General features: G+C 41.9%; 2 protein-coding genes across 2 annotated transcripts in view; one reads left to right on the forward strand and one right to left on the reverse strand.

Annotated features, from left to right (window-relative positions):
* Window positions 1-509: 509 nt before the first annotated feature.
* rnf32 (ring finger protein 32) lies at window positions 510-7833 on the forward strand. Its single transcript, XM_047568088.1, has 7 exons — window positions 510-543; window positions 1094-1334; window positions 1412-1554; window positions 2859-3016; window positions 3373-3481; window positions 6446-6613; window positions 7374-7833. The coding sequence occupies exons 1-7, from the start codon at window positions 529-531 to the stop codon at window positions 7611-7613; spliced, it is 1074 nt and encodes a 357-aa protein (XP_047424044.1). The 5' UTR covers window positions 510-528; the 3' UTR covers window positions 7614-7833.
* Window positions 7834-8133: 300 nt separating this feature from the next.
* lmbr1 (limb development membrane protein 1) overlaps window positions 8134-19077 on the reverse strand; it is a 35398-nt gene continuing 24454 nt past the window's right edge. The window contains exons 13-17 of the mRNA XM_047568087.1: window positions 16123-16196; window positions 15789-15879; window positions 15053-15119; window positions 11961-12122; window positions 8134-10866 (exon numbers count right to left, since the gene is read on the reverse strand). Coding sequence (XP_047424043.1) covers window positions 10781-10866; window positions 11961-12122; window positions 15053-15119; window positions 15789-15879; window positions 16123-16196 — 480 coding nt within the window. The 3' untranslated portion in view covers window positions 8134-10780. The remainder of the gene's footprint in view (window positions 10867-11960; window positions 12123-15052; window positions 15120-15788; window positions 15880-16122; window positions 16197-19077) is intronic.

The raw sequence follows: 19077 nt of genomic DNA on the forward strand, positions 1-19077 counted from the left end.
TTCTGAAACTTGAAAAGAAATAGATATTCATTGAAAAGATCAGCAAAACATTATAATAAAACATGTGTGCTCTTGACCATATTAAGGCTCACATCAAAATCTCTGCAGAGTTAACAAAACCATGCATCCCTCATTAAGACAGCGACTGACTTTCATAATGCAAAAACAGATTGACGACTAGTGGTCACCCCCTTTCTCTTTATGTAGTAAATTTTTCCCCCCTTTTTTCTTTCTTGTGTGTATTTTTACATTTTGACTGTGTGTGTATGTTACTATAAATATTATAAAAATGTTCCAGGAATATTCATGATGTCAAGATGAAATAATAATAATTATAATAAAATAATAATAATAAAAATATATTAAATACTTCACATAACTAAACTGATATTTTTAAATATACAAGACTAACCAATCAAATGGCGAGATACTGCGGTCTCGCCTCAGCCAATCAGAGGCAGCGATGAACCTTGGTGGTTGTTACGCGAGGTCTGGTTACCTGGCAACCACTCAAACACTGTTGATAGGATGGAAATACGGAAGGTTTGGATTTCATTAATAGAAAAAAATGTGCTACTTTGAACATTTAGTTCTCTTCTTATCTGTACGTTTAGTCTTTAGACTAATTACAGGGATTAAATTAAGCTACCCCGTTCTGTGCTTTGCACTTGTTACTTTAATGAGGTAGTTAGAAAACACCTGTGTCATCTAAGCTTCGTGCGGTTGTATTGAAAATGAAGCAGTAAAAAAATAATAATAATAACGGTATTTTAATTAGTTTCTGTGTAAAAGGAGGTTAGCCCTCTTTTAGGAAAGCCAGAAAATAGATGAGCTCTTTGTAAGTAAAGTCATTGCTTTGACACAATAATTGCTACGCGAGTGAATTATCTTTGGCAATTAAAGCATTTTCCATTTGGCCGTGCTGTGATTTATACTCACATTTTACTGTTATTTGGTGTAGACAGTATGGTTCAGAACACATTTATTTTATTTATTGCTTTTTACTCACCCCCATTGAAATAAATAATCTGCTTTGTCCAAGTTGTAGCTGTGCATCTTTTAATAAAACTGCAGTGGTGAACATATTTTACAGAACTCGAAGTTCAAAGCGGGCAACAAATTGGTGATCACTTCAGTTGCCTTCCAAGACCACTTAACGCGGACCCTGCTGCATCCAGACTTCTCACTGTCTGACCCTTTCCTGAGGCGCATCAGGAAACCCTCCAAAGATCCAAAAGCGAGGGAGAGAGTGGACGGGAAGCGTCTACAGGGACGAGATGGGCACGAAGACAGAGAATATGTGCTTGATCCTGCTCCACCTCCTTTAACGTTAGGTAGAACAAACACCGGCTATTTTGAAATGGCTTTCTCATGTGACTTATAAATATATAATCAGCATTTTTCTTTTTAGCTCAGAAGTTGGGTTTGGTGACCTCCCCCGGAGAGAGACTGACAGAAGACGAGTGGACTCAGGTCAAGGCGAGGTCTGTTCAGCAGGAGGAATCAGCTCAGCCTTGTGCAATATGCAGGGAGGAGTTTCGCCTCCAGCCTCAGGTATTCCCCAACACGGTAGCCAGTGTTAATTCTCTGCGAAAGAGCTCTTTTCTTCGTACGTGTTTTCTGTGCCTGTCCTCAGGGAAACCTCTGTTTCCGTATACATCCATTGACACACACACAAAGCAACCCACCTCCCCCCCCCCCCCTCCCCTTGCCTTCCCTCTCCCCTGCAGTTCCTGTATATTCTAATCTGTGTAGACAACTGTACAAATTTACTCATACTGCCTTGGAACTCAACTGTGACGTGATGATGTAGCAATCAGTGTGTTACTGTGAGGGTCATTCAGTCTTTTACACCTTTCCGATCCCCTTTTAAGATGCCAATCTCCTTAAGAATGCGGGACTAGAATAGGCGGCCTCACAAAGCACAGTTGCCATAGATGCACGTGTAAATATTAGTTTGAGTCAGGGGGGGAAAAAAAAAGTTAATTAGAGCCTGCTAACAAGAGAAAGTGACAAGACGGAATCTTTGTTGATTTGGCATTTTCCTTCATATTGTAACAATGGAATTGTGCTACAATCTTGTGTCCCATTCAGGCATTAATATGTCAGTAAAAATGCTTACAACAGCAGTTGTACTGAATGAGTTTTGTGGATTAAAATATTGCTTCTCTATCCAACTCAGATGAATTTAATACTAACCGCAAATTGTTTGTAAAAGATTTAAAATAGAAAAAAGTTTCCCTGCCTTCCGTTACTTTTTCATTTCTATATTGTATGACTGACTGCAGCTTGTAGCCTTAGAGCAGAGGGAGATGTGAAATTTCTCTCCGGTCTAATGGCTTGTCAAGCTCCTGGAAATTGTACACTGTAGGGGGCCCTTTCACTGGTGATGGAGTGTGTTGGTCGGGCCAAAAACAATGGGAAATCAATATGCCTCCCCCTTGCCCTCTTGAGATCTGAGTAAACTGGTTTGTGTGCCAAGCCCCATAGCTTTGGTCGTCTCCATTCAGACGATAAAAGAGTCCCTCTCACAGGTAGAAGGAGACTATAGTCCAGGTCCCAGTTGGCCCACTGGGGGTCACGCTGACTCCTTCTATCCTCTTGGCAAATAACACTGAAAGGCAGATACAGACATTCACATATGTGCACGAATACACACAGATTTAGCCTGGCTAAGACCTCCCTTACACACTCTATATGTGTTTGAAGCACTTAAATATCTTTAAAGCCAATACACATTCACTATCCTCGTGGCATGAGATGTGGCTACCCATATAGTCAGTTAAACTATAAAATCTAAACTCAAAGATTAGTTTAGAGACTTTTATTAGATGCGTTGTATGTGTTTTGCTTTTTAGGTGCTGCTGTCCTGCTCTCACGTTTTCCACAGAGCATGTCTTCAGGCCTTTGAGAGGTTTTCTGGGAGGAAGTGCTGCCCAGTGTGCAGAAGAGAGCAGTATGAAACGCGTGTGATCCATGACGCAGCGCGACTTTTCAGACATCAGTGTGCCACCAGGTACAGATGCTGAACCAGAAATAATTATATTAATGCTTCAATACTCAAATTAATAGACAACATATATAATGTAGTCCAAAATTTATAGCAGTATTTGCATATTAGCACACAGCACACACAGGGGTCAAATTAGAAAAATAATAAAACTAGGAAAGTAATTGGATGTTTCTTGCACATTTTGTTACAATGGAACTCTGTACCTTATGTTTTAAAGTGACTTGTAATTTGTGTGAGTTCAGCAACATCTCAGTTGTACTAATAAGATGCTAACGGCTTCACAGAAACATTATTTCTTTCATAACAACCTTCATTTTTAAGTAGATTATCTGATTATTGTTTTTACGTTTTCACGGTAGGATTCAAGCACACTGGCGAGGCTATGTTGCTCGAAAATGGTACAGACACGTCAAGAAAACCAGCTGTCCAAAAGACAAAAAGCAGAGGCGCAAGTATTTTGAAGCCAGGGTGAGTTTTGTCTTAGATCCTGAGGAAATCACTTCAAACCTACTTAAGATCACTTTGATTGAAGAGCATTTGGATTCCTCCAGCCGCCCTCTCATACATTTTCCTCTTTGACAGTCTTTGATTGTTTTGTTGGTCAAATAACGACTGTGACGAACATCACATCTCGAGGGTTGAGATGTCGGTTTCAGGGACTCGCTGACCCCAGCGCTAGCCTACACACACACACACACACACACACACACACACACACCTTCACCTGCTCTCACCCTCTTGAGCACCTTTGATGTTTTGTGAATCATGCAGTGTTTGTCCACTGATGTGGAGAGAGTTTTGTGTTTTAGTCAAACAGTCTGGAAAGTCCAGGGTCACGACAACAGCACAATGTCTGCCGTGCATTTTTGGGAGTCCTTCATCCATCTACACATGTCTGGCGTGTGTATGTTGTCCTGTTACGTAGATGGATCGAAGAGGGTGAAGAAGTCGACCGTGCTGTTCAGATACTTGACACAGGTTGTCATTTCAAGATTTGTTCTCTTTCACAGCTATGAATCATGCAACGACTAAACTCGATGGGGGAAATATTCAGAAGTGTCCGACCATTGGTCCAGCCAGCGGATGGGGTCGTGTGACTCTGACGCTGTGTTGCCTTCATGGTGGTTTTCAGGAAAAGGGAACATTGCCACCTAGTGAACCTGCCCCAGTTGAGGCCTTGAATGACCAAAGACTACTCCGGTCAACATTTCTCTTCACGGAGTATTGTTTTTCTGGTGGTATTGAGTAATATCCTGTAGAAACGAATCCAGTGACCCTTGTTTCTAACAAGCTCCAACGCATGTATGTCCACCGTGTTGCTAGGTGCTGTTTATTCCTTTGTGGAGTGTTGCAATCATACAGAGTGCTCCTGGGCTTCAAAGAGGCTGATTAAGCTAAAGTCACACTTACACTTCCCATGTGTTGCAAGGGTCAGACTGTCCTACCCATCCCCCTGTCAGTCTCCATCATCTTGCCAATAAACCCAGCCTTAATATGTCACGTAAACAAAGACACAGCGTTTACTGAGCCAATTAACTCTGTTCCAACACATTAGGCCATGTCCAGCCACACATTCTCAGGATGGAGTCATAGACTGTGTCAGAGGCTTTACATTCAAGTTGTGTGATTCAGTGGTTGTGGGTGGTCATGAGATTGTCTCCTATCTTTTGTCACACCACGGATGATCTTCAAGAGCTGCGCGGCACAGCGCTGACAGGTCTGATTGACTTGATTTTCAAGTGGAAGACTTATTTGCTTAGCTGACTGTAATGCAAACAGGCGTGTTAGTGCTAAGCTCGGACCTGCATGAGACGGAGAAACCTATTCTTTCGGTTTTCCTCATGATAGCAGAAGGCAATAAAACATCTTGGTACCATAAGCCACAGGTGTTCACTGTAAAAAACATCCAGATATCAGTTCAGTTTCTGAATTCTTATCTCGTAGTCCCGATGCCCAGCTTTCAATTTTTGCTGAGTTTCTGCGGGTCTCACCCTAAGTCAACACATTAAGGGAGACAGTACCGACATCTAGATGGATTGCCGTGAGATAACGCCTCTGCGTGCACCTCAACTTCCCCCCTCTGTGTCCTTTCTGGTCCGCAATGACTGCGGAGCAAGGCAAAGTTCACCACAGGCTGTACTGTTTGCCTTGACTTTCGAAAAGTCAGCCAAGCACATAAAACTCTCCATCCGAATGGTTAACAGTTGTTTAATTAGTGATAAAACCCTAGCTGTAAAGTAATTGTGATGTCACCGCGACATTCTAAGGGATGGAGTTTGTATTTGTGTGCTTCATGAAGAAAACAAGCACATATGTGCAAGCACGTGCTGAGGGTAATCTCAGTAACATGTTGATATAATTACTAATTGTCACTCTTCTGAGACATATGGCTGCACAGCTGGTTGACACTGACTGTCGGTGTGATATTTTTAGGTTTTGGACTATTAATCAAACAAAATGAATGTTGGAGAAACAACGTGACAGATATATGTTAATACATATCTTTCTGTAATGATGGTTTGTTATCATTTGCAAGGATATTACTGCTTTTGTTTCATGCATAAATCTATGGTCAGCGGCATGCTTCTTTTTATATACTGTCTACGATATATATGTAACTGGCTCCTCATTGTTTCATTAACCATGTTTTTTTTTTTTTTAATTGTTGCCTAGCAACAGCCGCTGGAAATGAGAGAAGACAGATGAGTTTCTGGGTACAAAGACGGCAGAAAGAAGTCTTTTAAAAATGGTCAGTTCTAGAATGGAGTAGTTGATTGGGTGCGTCAGAGAATGGAGATGTGTAATTTAAAATTTGAGAATCAGGGTCGTAGAGACGGAGACTCAGAAAACCAGACGCCCCTTATTGAGATACCTCCTCAGGAGGAAGTTAGCCAGATACCAAAAAGTCTCCACACTATGAGGTAACATTCTCACAAGAAAAAAAAAATCTTTTATGTATCTTGAAGTAGTTAAATCTAAAGGAGCTGCTATAAATTGTGCGCAATATAAACTCAATTCACCAGGTTGTTAAAATCTAATATTTAAAGAGGACTGAAAGTAGACCTGCTGGCTAAATATGGCGGATCGGTAATTCCATGACACATTATCTTGAGCTGTTAGTGTTGAATTGGCACACGCTAACAGTGTGTAACAAGACTGAAGAGAGAACATGCTTGTGTGAGTGTCAGTGATGTGTGTGTTTGCCATGTTTCCCGGCTCTGTCTTCCTTTTTTACTGGTTTCCATTAATTCTCCATGTTAGTGGGAGATGTGACTGTATTGATCTGGCTGTTTAACAACTGCACCCTGTCAGCGTGCCTCAGCCATTACAATACACACACACAATTAGCCCGCGCCGAAAAACACGACTCTATTGTGCGTCTGAACGAAACGTTCGCATCCTTTGTGCCACTAAAATGGTTTTTCTAATTAGTTGCAGGAGTTGAATGACAGCTTTGTCCGATACTGTCACACCGACACGGAGGCTTTTCTGAGTGATATCGACCGCTCGCTGTCATCAAGCAGACGAGTGTTCCAGCAGCTGGAGAGAAAGAGCGTCTCTGAACCTCAGGAGAATGACTGGTACCAAATAAAGAGCCAGGTCAGGAACAAGATACACTCTGCTGAACCATAAAAATATCTAATCCCAGTCTGATTCTTCCAGACTTGCCTTTTCCTTGACATGTTAACGCTTGCATGGGGACGACAGCATCACAGCTGCTATATAGAAAGTAAATATCCTCCAGAGGTGATCATTCACTTTACCAAATGAATGTGAACGAGAAGGCTAATAATCCTTTGTGTTTACAAAAAACATGAACAAGTCTGATAATGCACGGCAGGCTTTTCATCGCCCAGACTGCTGCGGAGGAACTGAAAAGACATTAAGATTTGCTGTTCCATAAGGCTCCATTGTTGGCTTTCATTGCAGTCGGTACCATTTTCCATAGAGGGGGTGGGGTGTGTGCAAAGAAGATGTCTGTTTCTTCTTTTTTTTTTTCCCTCTCTTTATCTGGTGTGAAAAGGTTGAGCGCAAGGCAGGAGTGGCTCAGCCTTGACATGAAGTATCAAACAGTGAATGTGCTTTCAACACATACCTTGCACCTTTTTCACGGGTGCAAACTCTATAAAGCGGAGTGCATCTTGTTATGAAACATTTAACAGCGAGGCATGTTGGCCCCCAAATAGAGGAAGCTGTGTGTGGAGTTGTGCATGCTTTGTTTTTATAAGGATCACTGGTAAACATTTTATCACCTTGTGTTTAATCACTCACAATAACACATAGTGTATCTTTTCATGTTACCGTTGCTAATAGATGATTAGCCAGAGGTGTAACATCAGTTGTTTCAAACTTTTGACAGGTTATTAAGAGAGGTGTCTGGGACTGTCCCATCTGCCTGACTGCACTGAGTGACCCCATGTTCCCACCACAGTCTAACAGCTCCAGCCTCCAGCAGCACAGAAGCACCGTCCTCCTGTCCTGTTCCCACCTTTTCCACCAGCTCTGTTTGGAAGCCTTTGAGACCTTCACCGCCTTCACTCCGCATACCAGACCTTCATGTCCGCTGTGCAGATCTGCCTACCACAAAAAACTCATCTAACCAGGTAGTTTATTCCATTTAGTCGTATTTCTTTAATTTTAAAAGTGGTAAAATCACAGGAATAAACAGCATTAAAGCTAACAGGAGACTGCAACTAGCTATCTGCAAGATATGAAGTTTAAACATTATTGCCAAACTGTCTCTAGCAACAATAAGTTGCACGTGACAGTTGTTTGACAAGATGTAAATATAGCATGCATCTCCACATTAAAACACAAGCTGTTACCTTTAAATTGTAAAAACTGGATATGTTGATAGGTAGACTTTATGCTAAGCTAACTGTGTGCTAGCTCCAGCTTCATATTCAATGCTAATACATGAGATTTTGGAGCTTGTTGTCTAACTCTACAAGAAAGCAAAGGATCTTTTCCTGACACATTTCACCGTAATCTAAATGAGGATATAAGAAGATGATGAAGTTATGACAGCACCTCTTATCTAACTCCTTCTAGTGCGTTTCTCTTCATTTCCACAGCACCACCCTCACGTCCCAGGTCTCACAATGATACGTGAAAAGATGTCAAAGCATTTTGTTTTATTTGCAAACACACAAACATCAAAAATAACGGAACAGAAACATTTAGCAAACTGAGAAATCGTAAAAAAATACATTCACAAAACATGTACCAAAAATTACATGCAGAGATCGACTGACAAACGGACAGAAATAAAAGCTGCTTCATTTACCGCTCGGGCCAAATCTCAGCTTTTTGAACTTCCACACAACACACAGATGTACTGTAAAGGCAACCTAGAAAATGGCCCTGTCAGTTTTCTCTTCAGAGGCGACTATGAGGAATATAATAATGATTTATAGTTCTTGTAATCGCGTGTGTGACATATCTCTGCCAACTATCCCAGAGTCCAGTTGCACAACTTTGAAACATCTTGAAACCCTGTAACTGCAGCTCATCCAAATTAAAAATTAAACACTTTTTACTGTTCTCTTTTGCCAAGTTACAGTATCATCCTTTCTGATTTGCCATCACTTTTCAGACGCCATTTTGATTTTTCACAGTATCCATAGATTATTGTTGTCTGATCTATTAATAAAACAGCTGTACACACACTCATGAAACACATGAAATGGCAGACAACCAAAACAACAAGTATCTACCAGTTCTTTCTCCTCGTATAAAATGTTGGTAAACTTGCTCTGCTTAAATAGCATGTTTGAAAATGAGAAACATCACACTGCTTTGGATTCATTTTTGTTTCAGCCATGATATGTTTTAGACCGGCCTTTACAAAACATTCTTAGGTCCGATTGGAGACGTTGGCATCACTCTTCATCACTATTAGGCTTGAAGATGTAAATTCTTCTTTAAATTCAGTCTTTATAATAAAGTGTAAGAAATGGCCTGTACCAAGAAACAAACACCTGAAATTATATATATTAAATATTCCTTTCTTCTTATTATCTTCATGTCGCTTCAGTTACTGAGAAAACACATGACATCTACTGTAACATAAAATTAAAAAATAACATCAGATCACTCCACTCTGCCCTAGCAAGAGCTCAAGTTTCATCCGTAATGAATGAGTCTAAAAATGAAGCCGCATTGACAACATTCATGGCAAAAAACTACTCAGTGGCAAACAGGGAATCACAGTGGAAGTGTCTGAAGACTCACACTGAACATGTACACGTAGGTACATGAGCATAAACTCCACAGAACGAGAAACAACCTTAACAATAAGCCTGCGAGATGCTTGTAAGGCATTTAAGGTGGTTCTGGAGACAAAGGACGTCACAGTTCAGAAGATTATGCAGCGATACAACAACATGTAAAGGGGGCCTGAGTCACCCAGTTTTTCCTCCCGGCTACACTCATGCGTTCTGTGGGTGAAGACTGTTGTAGGTTTGCATTAGATCCTTTTTTTTTTGTTTTGTTTTTGTTTTTATATATATATTTACAACAAAATACAGAATACCTAGTGAGTCAGACCCTCAGCGGGTCAGTGCCCAGTATTTACATCCAAATAATGCAAAAGAGGTATGAAACACAATTTAATATGTACATTTAAATACAACATTTACATAATGAGAAATTTCTGTGCCCTGCAATTTATATTTTTTCTTTCTTTCTGGAGAGTGGACTAAGCAAAACAAATCATGTGCATAATAAAACTTTAACCTTAGGATTAGCTTCAAATGCACTACATCAACCTGCTCTTTGGAGCTGAAGCAGATAAAACTCCCACATAGTTTCTCGTTTGTAGAGTAGCTCCAGTCAAATCTAGAGCACCTAAAAACAGTTCTTACCCTACTTCATACAACCTAATGACATCATCAATAAAGTTAAAGCGCACTTAAGTAAAGCCAGATAAAAAGACGTAGGACAGCAGGAGTGCTGAAAATCGCGACGCCCGCTATTAAGAATGACAGTGCCAATGCATATGATGAGCGCTGTACTGATGCTGTGTTTATGTACTGGCTGTAATGAATGAATGACTTATTTTCATGCTTCACAAAGCACATTTTGTTATTTTCACATTTTTGAGACCAAAAATAACAAACTCACACCGTATCATGCCTCATGTTCACGTAACAATCAAAAAAACAAAAATTAAAGACCATTCATTTCTAGTGCACATACTTACTGACATTTAAAAAAAACAAAAAAAAAAAGAATTGTGGAAGGTTTATTCACCGAGCAGAGCCGGATATAGATATATATGTATATAAAAAAAAAAGGTGCATCATCTCATCTGCTTTTGTCTAGTGCAGCGGTGTACAGGTGGTAGGAGAATACCAGGTAGCAAAAGCTGGGAGGAGGAGGAGGAGGAGGAGGAGGAGGAGGAAGGAGGAAGGAGGGGAATGCCCCTGAAGCAAGAGATGGGTGGTTTGAAGTCACAGTCGTGGTTGAGGTCAACGTGAAGGTCACTGCAGTGATGCCAGTCTATTTCACTCCTCAGTCTCAGCCCTGGCTCTGTCCCAGCTTCCATCCGAGACGCAGAGGATGGAATGTCACGAAGCTAAATTGCTCTCAGCCTCCATTTGCAGCATCCGTCAGACACTGCCCGGGTTTATTAAGTTCCTTCCAATCCTTTTCACCTTTCAGCAGTCCGGCAGTACTATCGAAATCTCCCTTTGGCTGTGCTAACATGTATGTGTGTGCGCGCGAGTGTGTGTGTGTGTGTGTGTGTGTTGATCTATCGACGTTTTACAGAGTTTTCTGATGCCCGTTGGCCGAGAGCTTCCCAGATTCAGGGTCTGTTGGGCTGTTTGACAGTTGCAATTTATCCAGACCTGGGCAGTGAGAGATAAGGCAGAAAAATCTCATTACAAAGCTTCAGACTTTCACTTAGACAGAGGTATTGATGTGCGATTTTTTATTTTTTTTCCTCCTCAATGCCTCTGTCTGACGTTCTCTAAACCTATCCCACCCTGTGTATCAAACATCCAGGGCCTGTCACCACGAGCCTTTGAGACTAGCCCCGTCCTCTGTCACTTTGTCAGTTTCGCAGCACATTGTCTCTTAAAGCAATTTCTTCTCGTTTGTCACCCAGGTTTTTGCCATCTGAGAGAAATAACTTTCTTTCCACAAAAGCAAGAGAGTAGGTTGGAGTTGGAGCGAATGTTGGAAATCTGGATGAAATTAGCTGGGTTTACACGGAGCCATATATTCCCATTACAATAGGTTTAAAAGCCCAAACTGAATGAAAATGCTCCGTATAAACGCCACAATCGGAACAAACAGGCCCAAACCTCATGAAATGGCTTCATATTACTTTTCCCAAACCGATCGAAAGTCATGTAAATGGTGAATCGGTGAATCAGGCTCTGTTTTGTCTGAGCACGCTCTGTCTTGACGCAAATGCGCAGTGACGTTTGTGTGACGTTTCGTCAACTGGTCTGCGGCGCCGTGGCAAGTTTGCTTGTTGTAACAACTCTGAAAGAATTAGACATTATCTCACGTTTAGGCCGCGGAAAAAACAGAACTGTTTAAAAAGGTCCATCAAAAATTCATCGAAGCCGGGATAGACGAAAGCGTAGACGAAATTTGCTGGAAAACCTTGAAGACTGGCTACTACAAGGCTAACACAATGGCATGACCCCACAAACCTTTCCAATCAAGCTGTAAAGACAATAGCAACTACTGTGCCGATTAGAAGAGAGATCAGTCACGGGATGTTTTCATCGATCTGTGCATGTCACACGTCTGTAAAACGAAATGATTTCAACTGCAATGAGGAAAAAGTCTCCATGTAAACCCAGCTTTTTGAGACGTCAAAAGTTATCTGCAGACTTCTTTACATTCTCATATCCAATAACGGACCATTTATCAGACAAAGAATACACCTGCTGTGACGTATGTATGAGAAACATAAAGATAGTTTTACCTAAAGCCTTGAGGAGCTCCTCCCGTACTGCTGAAGTGAATTTCCTCACAAGACAAAGTGTTGTCACGACTGCGAACAGCAGGTTGTATGAGAGGACAATGTAAAAGTTTCCCAGCCAATTAAATCTCCCAAAGTCTCCCAACAGGTCAAACCTGGTGATGCCTGTGAAAGAGAAGGAGACAAACAAATTCCTGGGTTAGAAATCCAGTCAACATTCACTAAAAAAAGTGTAATAGCTCTTCAGAGGCAGACAACAGGGTCTAAATTATTTCTCCTAATGTTGAAATTGTTGCAAACTCCACAAATAAACTACACTCTTAAAAAAAAACAAAAACAAAGGGCACTGTTTTTTTCCCAAGGCCCCGTTTGACAAGATAAGTATTGTGTTCATAAGCAGAATTCTTCCCAGCACACTGAAAAATTTAGGAATGTCTGTTCTGTGGCTTTTTGAAAGCGTGTTTCTCCAGTGGTCCCTCTCTTTCAACAAGTAAAAAACCCAATCTGAAAGAAGGGCTAACATACAAAAACTATTTCACGTGAGTTACAGGGATAATCTCATCATGAAGACCAAATATTAAATGGCTGTGGTGCATTTCAGGCCCCCGATCAGTCGGATGGACATAACAGCGTTTTGTGTAAACGTACAAAACTTAAAGCCACACCCACAACTCCCACAGATTCACAGTCACCTGTCCACACATCCACCTGAGTCAGCTTTCCAAGCTAACGACTTCAGCTAATTCAAACAACAGACAAGCACAATCTTGCCACACAATTCCTAGCAGATTGCAACCCAAAATATAAAGATACTCCTCTTAAAAGGTAAGCAGCACCAAATATTCCCCGTTGACAGAAACAGAAGCAAATCCACTCAGGCTTACTCAAACATCCACTGATCCACTGCGCGGCAAAGTTTATGTTTATTTTCGTCACCTGGCTACGTTTTGGTTTCTAAAAGTGTAAGGACTTTTTTTCCCGGTGGAATATAAAAGGATGAGCGGGGCTATATGTGGATTGCAGGTGGACTTCATCTCCCCTTCAGACGAGATAAAGGAAGACAGAGGAGCAGTTTGTCCTGTGGGCCCCTCTGAGCTCCACACCACTACACCAATTTCAACCCATCTGCCCCAGCTGATCACATGCTGCCTGGAAAACCTTCAACACTCTGTTGTTTTTCTGTTTATCCTTTCTGGCCCTCGAATCCATTTGTCCCCGCTCTCTAGGATGGCCCGGCCCTGACATCCGACAATGAAATAACGCAGGGAGATAATTGAGCTTTCAATAAACCGCTGTACATTTCTATTTTCTGTTATTAATGATGTCTTTTCTGCTGCGTTAATTTTTAGCATTGATCAAGGGAATTACTGAATCGATATCCCGAGTCCAGAAGTCATATTCAGATGCGTCGGAGCGAAGAAGCCTTAGCCTCTGGACTTCTCCGTAACATCTTCACAACCTCTGTCGTCAATTAGATTGGGCAATCGATTCGGTGTCTGGAGAGATGTATTTACAGCCGCAGTAAGCAGTTTGGCAAGCATCGAGGACCTTTAACAAAATTGCCTGCAAAGAGTCAGGCAGAGAGATGATGGAGACCCCAGTCGATACGGCTAACCACTGTGGTCTGGCTAAATTCATTTCTAATGCCAAAGGTTTTGATCTTGGTTCAGTAATTTGAGAAAATCTAATTGGAGGGGGGAAAAAAAAACACCGTCTTAAATGTCAGGAGTGTGGAGGCAGTACAGTTGTAGACATTAAAATCCTGATGGTCATTCACCAAAGAGACAGGCCTGGTTCATCGGGGTCATATGGTACAGTAGGATTATGCTCTATTAAAGAGGCTGCTTATGGCCGCTAACAAAACACATTGCTCAACCAACTTAATTTTGTCTTATATTTTTTTTCCAAATCTGCTCTTAAGACACATGCAAACACCTTTTTTTCTTGAACACTAAGCATAAAGCTCAGCCTCTTAGCAACATGAAATGGGTTTTTCTGTTGAGAGTCTCCAAACAACCATTACCTGTCATAATACACATTTGTTACTACATAGACACAATAAGCACACTTTTGCGTGGTGGTACAGTTTCTTTTTCAGTGTGTGTGTGGGGGAAGCGGGGGGGGGGGGGGGATGTTTCCGCCACTGACACACACAAAACAACGCCTCACATCAACACACAAAACCCTTTCTTGTCTCTTAACATCTCACTTCGTCACACTCAACTCTCCACGTCTTTTTTTTTTTTTTTTTTTTTTTAAATCTTTTGCTGGGAGGCCTTTTCTCTTCAACTCTGTCTCATGCATTTATTCCCTTTCATCTATTCAGTGTCACAAAGCAGAACCTGTTGATATTTTGTAAAGCTCCCAGTGAGTCACTGTATACTCGCTCCGGCCCATTCTCCCACTCTGTTGGTCTCACACACACGTACTCGCATACACACATATCGCTATTTAAACAGCTGTGCTCTGCACTCTGCATGTTTATTAGTGCCATTGTGATGGTGCTACTCCTGTCATTTTTACCCTTTCTCCCCGTGCTCCTTTCTAACGTCACTATGGGAAACTATAGGAGAATTCGACTGCTATGGCCTGGTGTTGGTGTTGGTGTTGGTGTAGAAAAATGGCTGTGGGGAAGGGACATTTGGGCTTCCTGGTTGTTCATGTTGAGCTGGTTATGTTATTTCCAGATAGCAGCTCCTGTAACCCTCACTAATTAACATGTTGTATCTTGTTTCTTAGATTTATCCAAAAAATGCATGTTTACGCCCAGGTGTGCTGGACCATTCCTTGCCTTAGAGATTTGGCTCTGGGTGTTTGCATGGACAAAACAAAAGGAGATAAAAATCTGTTTGTACTGGCCATGGCAATCTTTTATCTCAGTGAACTTTACCAGGTTGAATCAAAAACTAAAATCATTTGCGATGGATTCGGTTTCCAGTTGTAATACTAACGCAAGCTACAGCTTCATCTTCATCTCACCCTCTTAAAAAGACAGAAAATTCACTAAACTCCTGCATTAATATTTGATCTTTACACAAATCATTAAATGTGATTTATGAAATAAACACGTACGCAACCTCTCAAAACATACTCACCCAGAGTTCTGGACATCACCGGTAGAGCTGAACTCAGGACCAGGATAGACACACAGCAGCCAATGATCTACAAACAAAGACCAAACAGTCACATTTCAGATCTCTCGAGCACAAAACGTGATATTTTTAAGAGAGAACACGAGGAGAAGTGTGAGAGAAAAAAAAAAAAAAAAAAGAAGCACAAATTGCAGCGGTTTTAGCCGTGATGTGCCCACACATATACACGCACCACTTGATGTTAAATTGGTTCCACGTATTAGACAATTAGTACCTCTGAAGTTGCTCATTACCAGGTTCCCTCTATTGTCCTTTCAAGTCCTTTCACTGAAGCGTCATGGCTAGTTAACAAGCCTCACCACTCCCAAACTCATTACCAAGTGAATAGGTGCCACTGTGGGCTGAGCAGAGCACACATCCTCCAAGAAACCCTCTCCCTCTGATGTACAAGAAAGGAGCTTGCTAGTGTTTACACGACCCACAAACAAATATTGAACAGATCAACTAAAGCCATTGAGGGGCCCTGAAGAAAACATTAGTGAGCAGTAGGAGTTCAGAGCAGAGAGGAGGGCGGGAGCGAAGGGAGGGGGTTAAAAAAAAAAAGAAAAGGAGAAAAAAAAACGGAAATAAATGAAACACAGGGTGGCCCAAACACATCAGTCCTCAGGAGCAGTTTCAGCACCCTTTGCCCCCACTTCACCCCCCCCTTCCACCCCCCCTCCCTCCATCCCATCTTTACCGTTGTCATGGTTGTGTCATCCTTCCTGGGAGTGAGTCCTTCAAAGACACGCAGGCTGTAGAAGCCAACGACGGAAGACACCATCAAGTAGCTGTTCGGCAAATCAATCAAGGACCGAAAACACTTTGCAAAACATTCAGTCATCTTTTTTATGTGTCCCGAGGCTGCGCCCTTTCAGCTACGATAAAAGGTGACGAAACAGCGCAGCGCGTTTTCCGGAAGGTGTCCGGCTTAACTATGTCCTGGGTAAACAAAGCTGCCTTGACAATGTTGCTCTTGGCCATGGAGCATGCTACTCCGGCCACAGACAAAGGGGAGGTCACTCAAAGGATACAACATGAGGATGATCTCCAGCACTGCCTGAGCCACGCCGAAAGTGGACAAAGAGGTGTTCCCAATGCCTCGGTCCTGGAGGATGGAGAGAAAAAAAAAATAAAAAATATTATTCAACATCATTACGCACAAACAACACGTTGCAAAATAAGAAGCGGCAACACCGTGTGCTGTCGCATGCCCATGTTGTACACGTGCAATTACAGAAATCCTGCAAAGTGCGTACACGGTGCACAAAGAATTTCCCCCACTTGAGAAAAGACAGAATCAAATTGGCTAAGTAATGAATGGAACAAGATGAAAGAGGCTCTTTGCAAATCACTGTCGATCATACAATATGTGAACAGGTGTTCAAACAAAAACGGCACATTGCTTACGGTAAGACGAGTGTACATGCTGAGAGCGCGCCAAAAACATAAAAACAACAAAACAAATACTTCGGCAAATACACTAGGCACACACACGCCCGACCCCCCCTCCCCCCCACACACCCCCACACCCCCCACCCCCCAGCCACCCTAACCCTTAAGGCCTTTTGATACTGGAGTAGGAAAAAGATATACGTCCACATACCCTGCACATACCGAGCATCTGTGTTGTCAAACGATAAATATTTGCAAATGTTCGACTTGGCACCAGACCTGATCCCCTAAAAGATCGGTGCATTGTATGGGGCACCTACAATACGTCACGGATCCAAGTTGCAAAAGTGCATGATGCAAGTTGATATCTATGTGGATTTATAAAGTATACAGCAGTGCAGTGCACCGTGCAATCATTAACCCTATAATATGGGGTATTACAATAGTGTATGTCCCTATATTATGTGCACAAACCTCTGGAGAAGTTGGCAAACACACAGTGCTGTTGGTAATCCCTGTAACACTGATTTACAGTGCATTACAATTGCACAGTATATATTTGGAGAACAGTCATAGTTTTAGATTATTATATATTTCATCTAAGTGTCCTTATCTTGATTTTCTTTGTATAAGTGCCTGCGGAGAAAAGGAAAACCTTGCAGGTTCTTTCATGCCTTTTTATGCAACTGTCATCTTTGGGAGCTTACTGCAGAGCCGTGGTGCAGAGCTCTTTTTTCTGTTACACCGAGAATTAGCAGACGGCATCTGATGTCATTTATTAATGGAGGTAGGGCGGGCGTGCATTAAGACTGTGTGCACACGTGTGCGCTTGCAGTGTGTGTGCGCGCTCAGAACACCTCGCTTTCACCGTACGCCTCCTTTCAGCGCGCACTTCTTTTCATTTCGGTGGCATGAAGAATGATGGAGTGTGTGTTTGTGTGTATCAAAGACGGGGAGGGGGGGGGGGGGGTCTCTGCAGCCTGCTGCAGGTCAGTCAACAGCGTTAGCACAGTCGCAATATCTGTGCCAGCTTCTGTCTTTCTTTCCCACGCAGATTTATTGACCTGAAATAAAGTCTTCGGTCTCAGTGAAGGTGCCTCTTTTAAAGTTGACCTAAACAATTTGTCTGGTTGAATGCACATATTCGCGAGCCCTTCACACTTTTGATATCTTGTAACTAACAAGTAGTAGAATAAACAGTCGCAAAAATACAATATATAGAACAACAAGAAAATGTCATCTAATATTTACTCATCTAGTCAAATAATAATGTTTACATTTATTCTCACTATTGAATAAGGCCTAAGAAAATCTGTTGGCAATGAATGAAGGAAAAAGGGCAAAATTCAGACAGAATCAAGAACTTTTATTTATTTGTTTAGCTATGGTAAATTAAATTAATCTTACAAAGTCAATCAAATCTGCTGTTGTTATCATTTTTATTATTAAACTTTAACCTTTGCATTGGTGAGACCCCGTCCCCAAAGGGACCCAAACCGAACTGAACCGTAGAACCAGACCTATGAACTGAACCTTAAGGTCGACGTCTCTCAGAGTCTCTTTACATTAACTGGAAACACTTCTGAACATATAAGAGTCTTAATTTGGCCTTGAAATGAACTTGTAATCCTAGAGGGGCACTTACTTTTGCACCTCTCAGATAGATATGCAATATTTGCTCATACCATAGTATAACATTTCTCTTTCATTTGTTTGATTGGGTCGACTGTCAGGACTTCAGTTGAACTTCCGCAGGAAAATCCGCTGAAGCTTTGAGTCATTTTCATGCAAATACTTTTAAGCTGCGCCGTATAAGCGTGTGTGTATGTTTGTAGAATGGCAACATTAGTCGAGTATCTAACTGATAACTGTCCATTTTACAAAATACAGCGTCGAGTGTGCCGGCTACCCAGAGAAGGGCCTGCAGTAACGCTTTTATTGGTCTGCCTTAGTGCTTGTTCATAAAGCTGTAAAATCTTCCCCTCATCTCCATTCACCTACTCTTCCTCCTCTTCCCTCCTTAACATCTTTCGCCCTCCGCTCTGCAAAGCCGAGCGGGACGCTGCTCAATATGCTAAAGACTACAGCAGGATGCTTAGCTGGAAGGGAAGACAAACATTGACACGGCACTTCCATTGTGCTCTCCTCCCATAACAATCAGCGCATCAGGGCCTCATTTGACTTTCCCACAGTCTGAGTCTCTCTGTTCTGGCAGTACCTTGTCCAGACATCAAACCACACGCTCGCTCTTAGTCCTTATATCACATTTTCTCCACTCTCCTTGTCTGCTTCCAGACAGCGGACACAGGGAATTTCTCTGCCAGAGGGGCAGAGAGGCTGCGAGCTAGACTGTAAGGATAAAGAATTGGACAAATGGGTATCATATCAGTATTGATTGTTTTAGAGGACAAAACCCCCGCCTCGTAGTTCTGTGAGATCAGAGGTGTGGCACCCATCCAGCTCAACAAACGCATAAACCATTTAGTGGGGCCTTACTGTCAGGGAGGACAGCTTCAAGCAACATGACAAGTGTAATTTGGGGGATTTTCTGCGACGCGTCTAGCCAAAGAAAACATCTCTGCTCAATAAAATAA

This window comes from Mugil cephalus, chromosome 18 (assembly GCF_022458985.1).
Source record: "Mugil cephalus isolate CIBA_MC_2020 chromosome 18, CIBA_Mcephalus_1.1, whole genome shotgun sequence".
In the NCBI taxonomy this organism is placed as follows: Eukaryota; Metazoa; Chordata; class Actinopteri; order Mugiliformes; family Mugilidae; genus Mugil; species Mugil cephalus.

Coding starts and splice junctions, on each gene's coding strand:
- rnf32 (XM_047568088.1), top strand. Junction 3,482..6,445: donor GCAAGTATTTTGAAGCCAGG/GTGAGTTTTGTC, acceptor TTTTCTAATTAG/TTGCAGGAGTTGAATGACAG. Junction 6,614..7,373: donor GGTACCAAATAAAGAGCCAG/GTCAGGAACAAG, acceptor AACTTTTGACAG/GTTATTAAGAGAGGTGTCTG.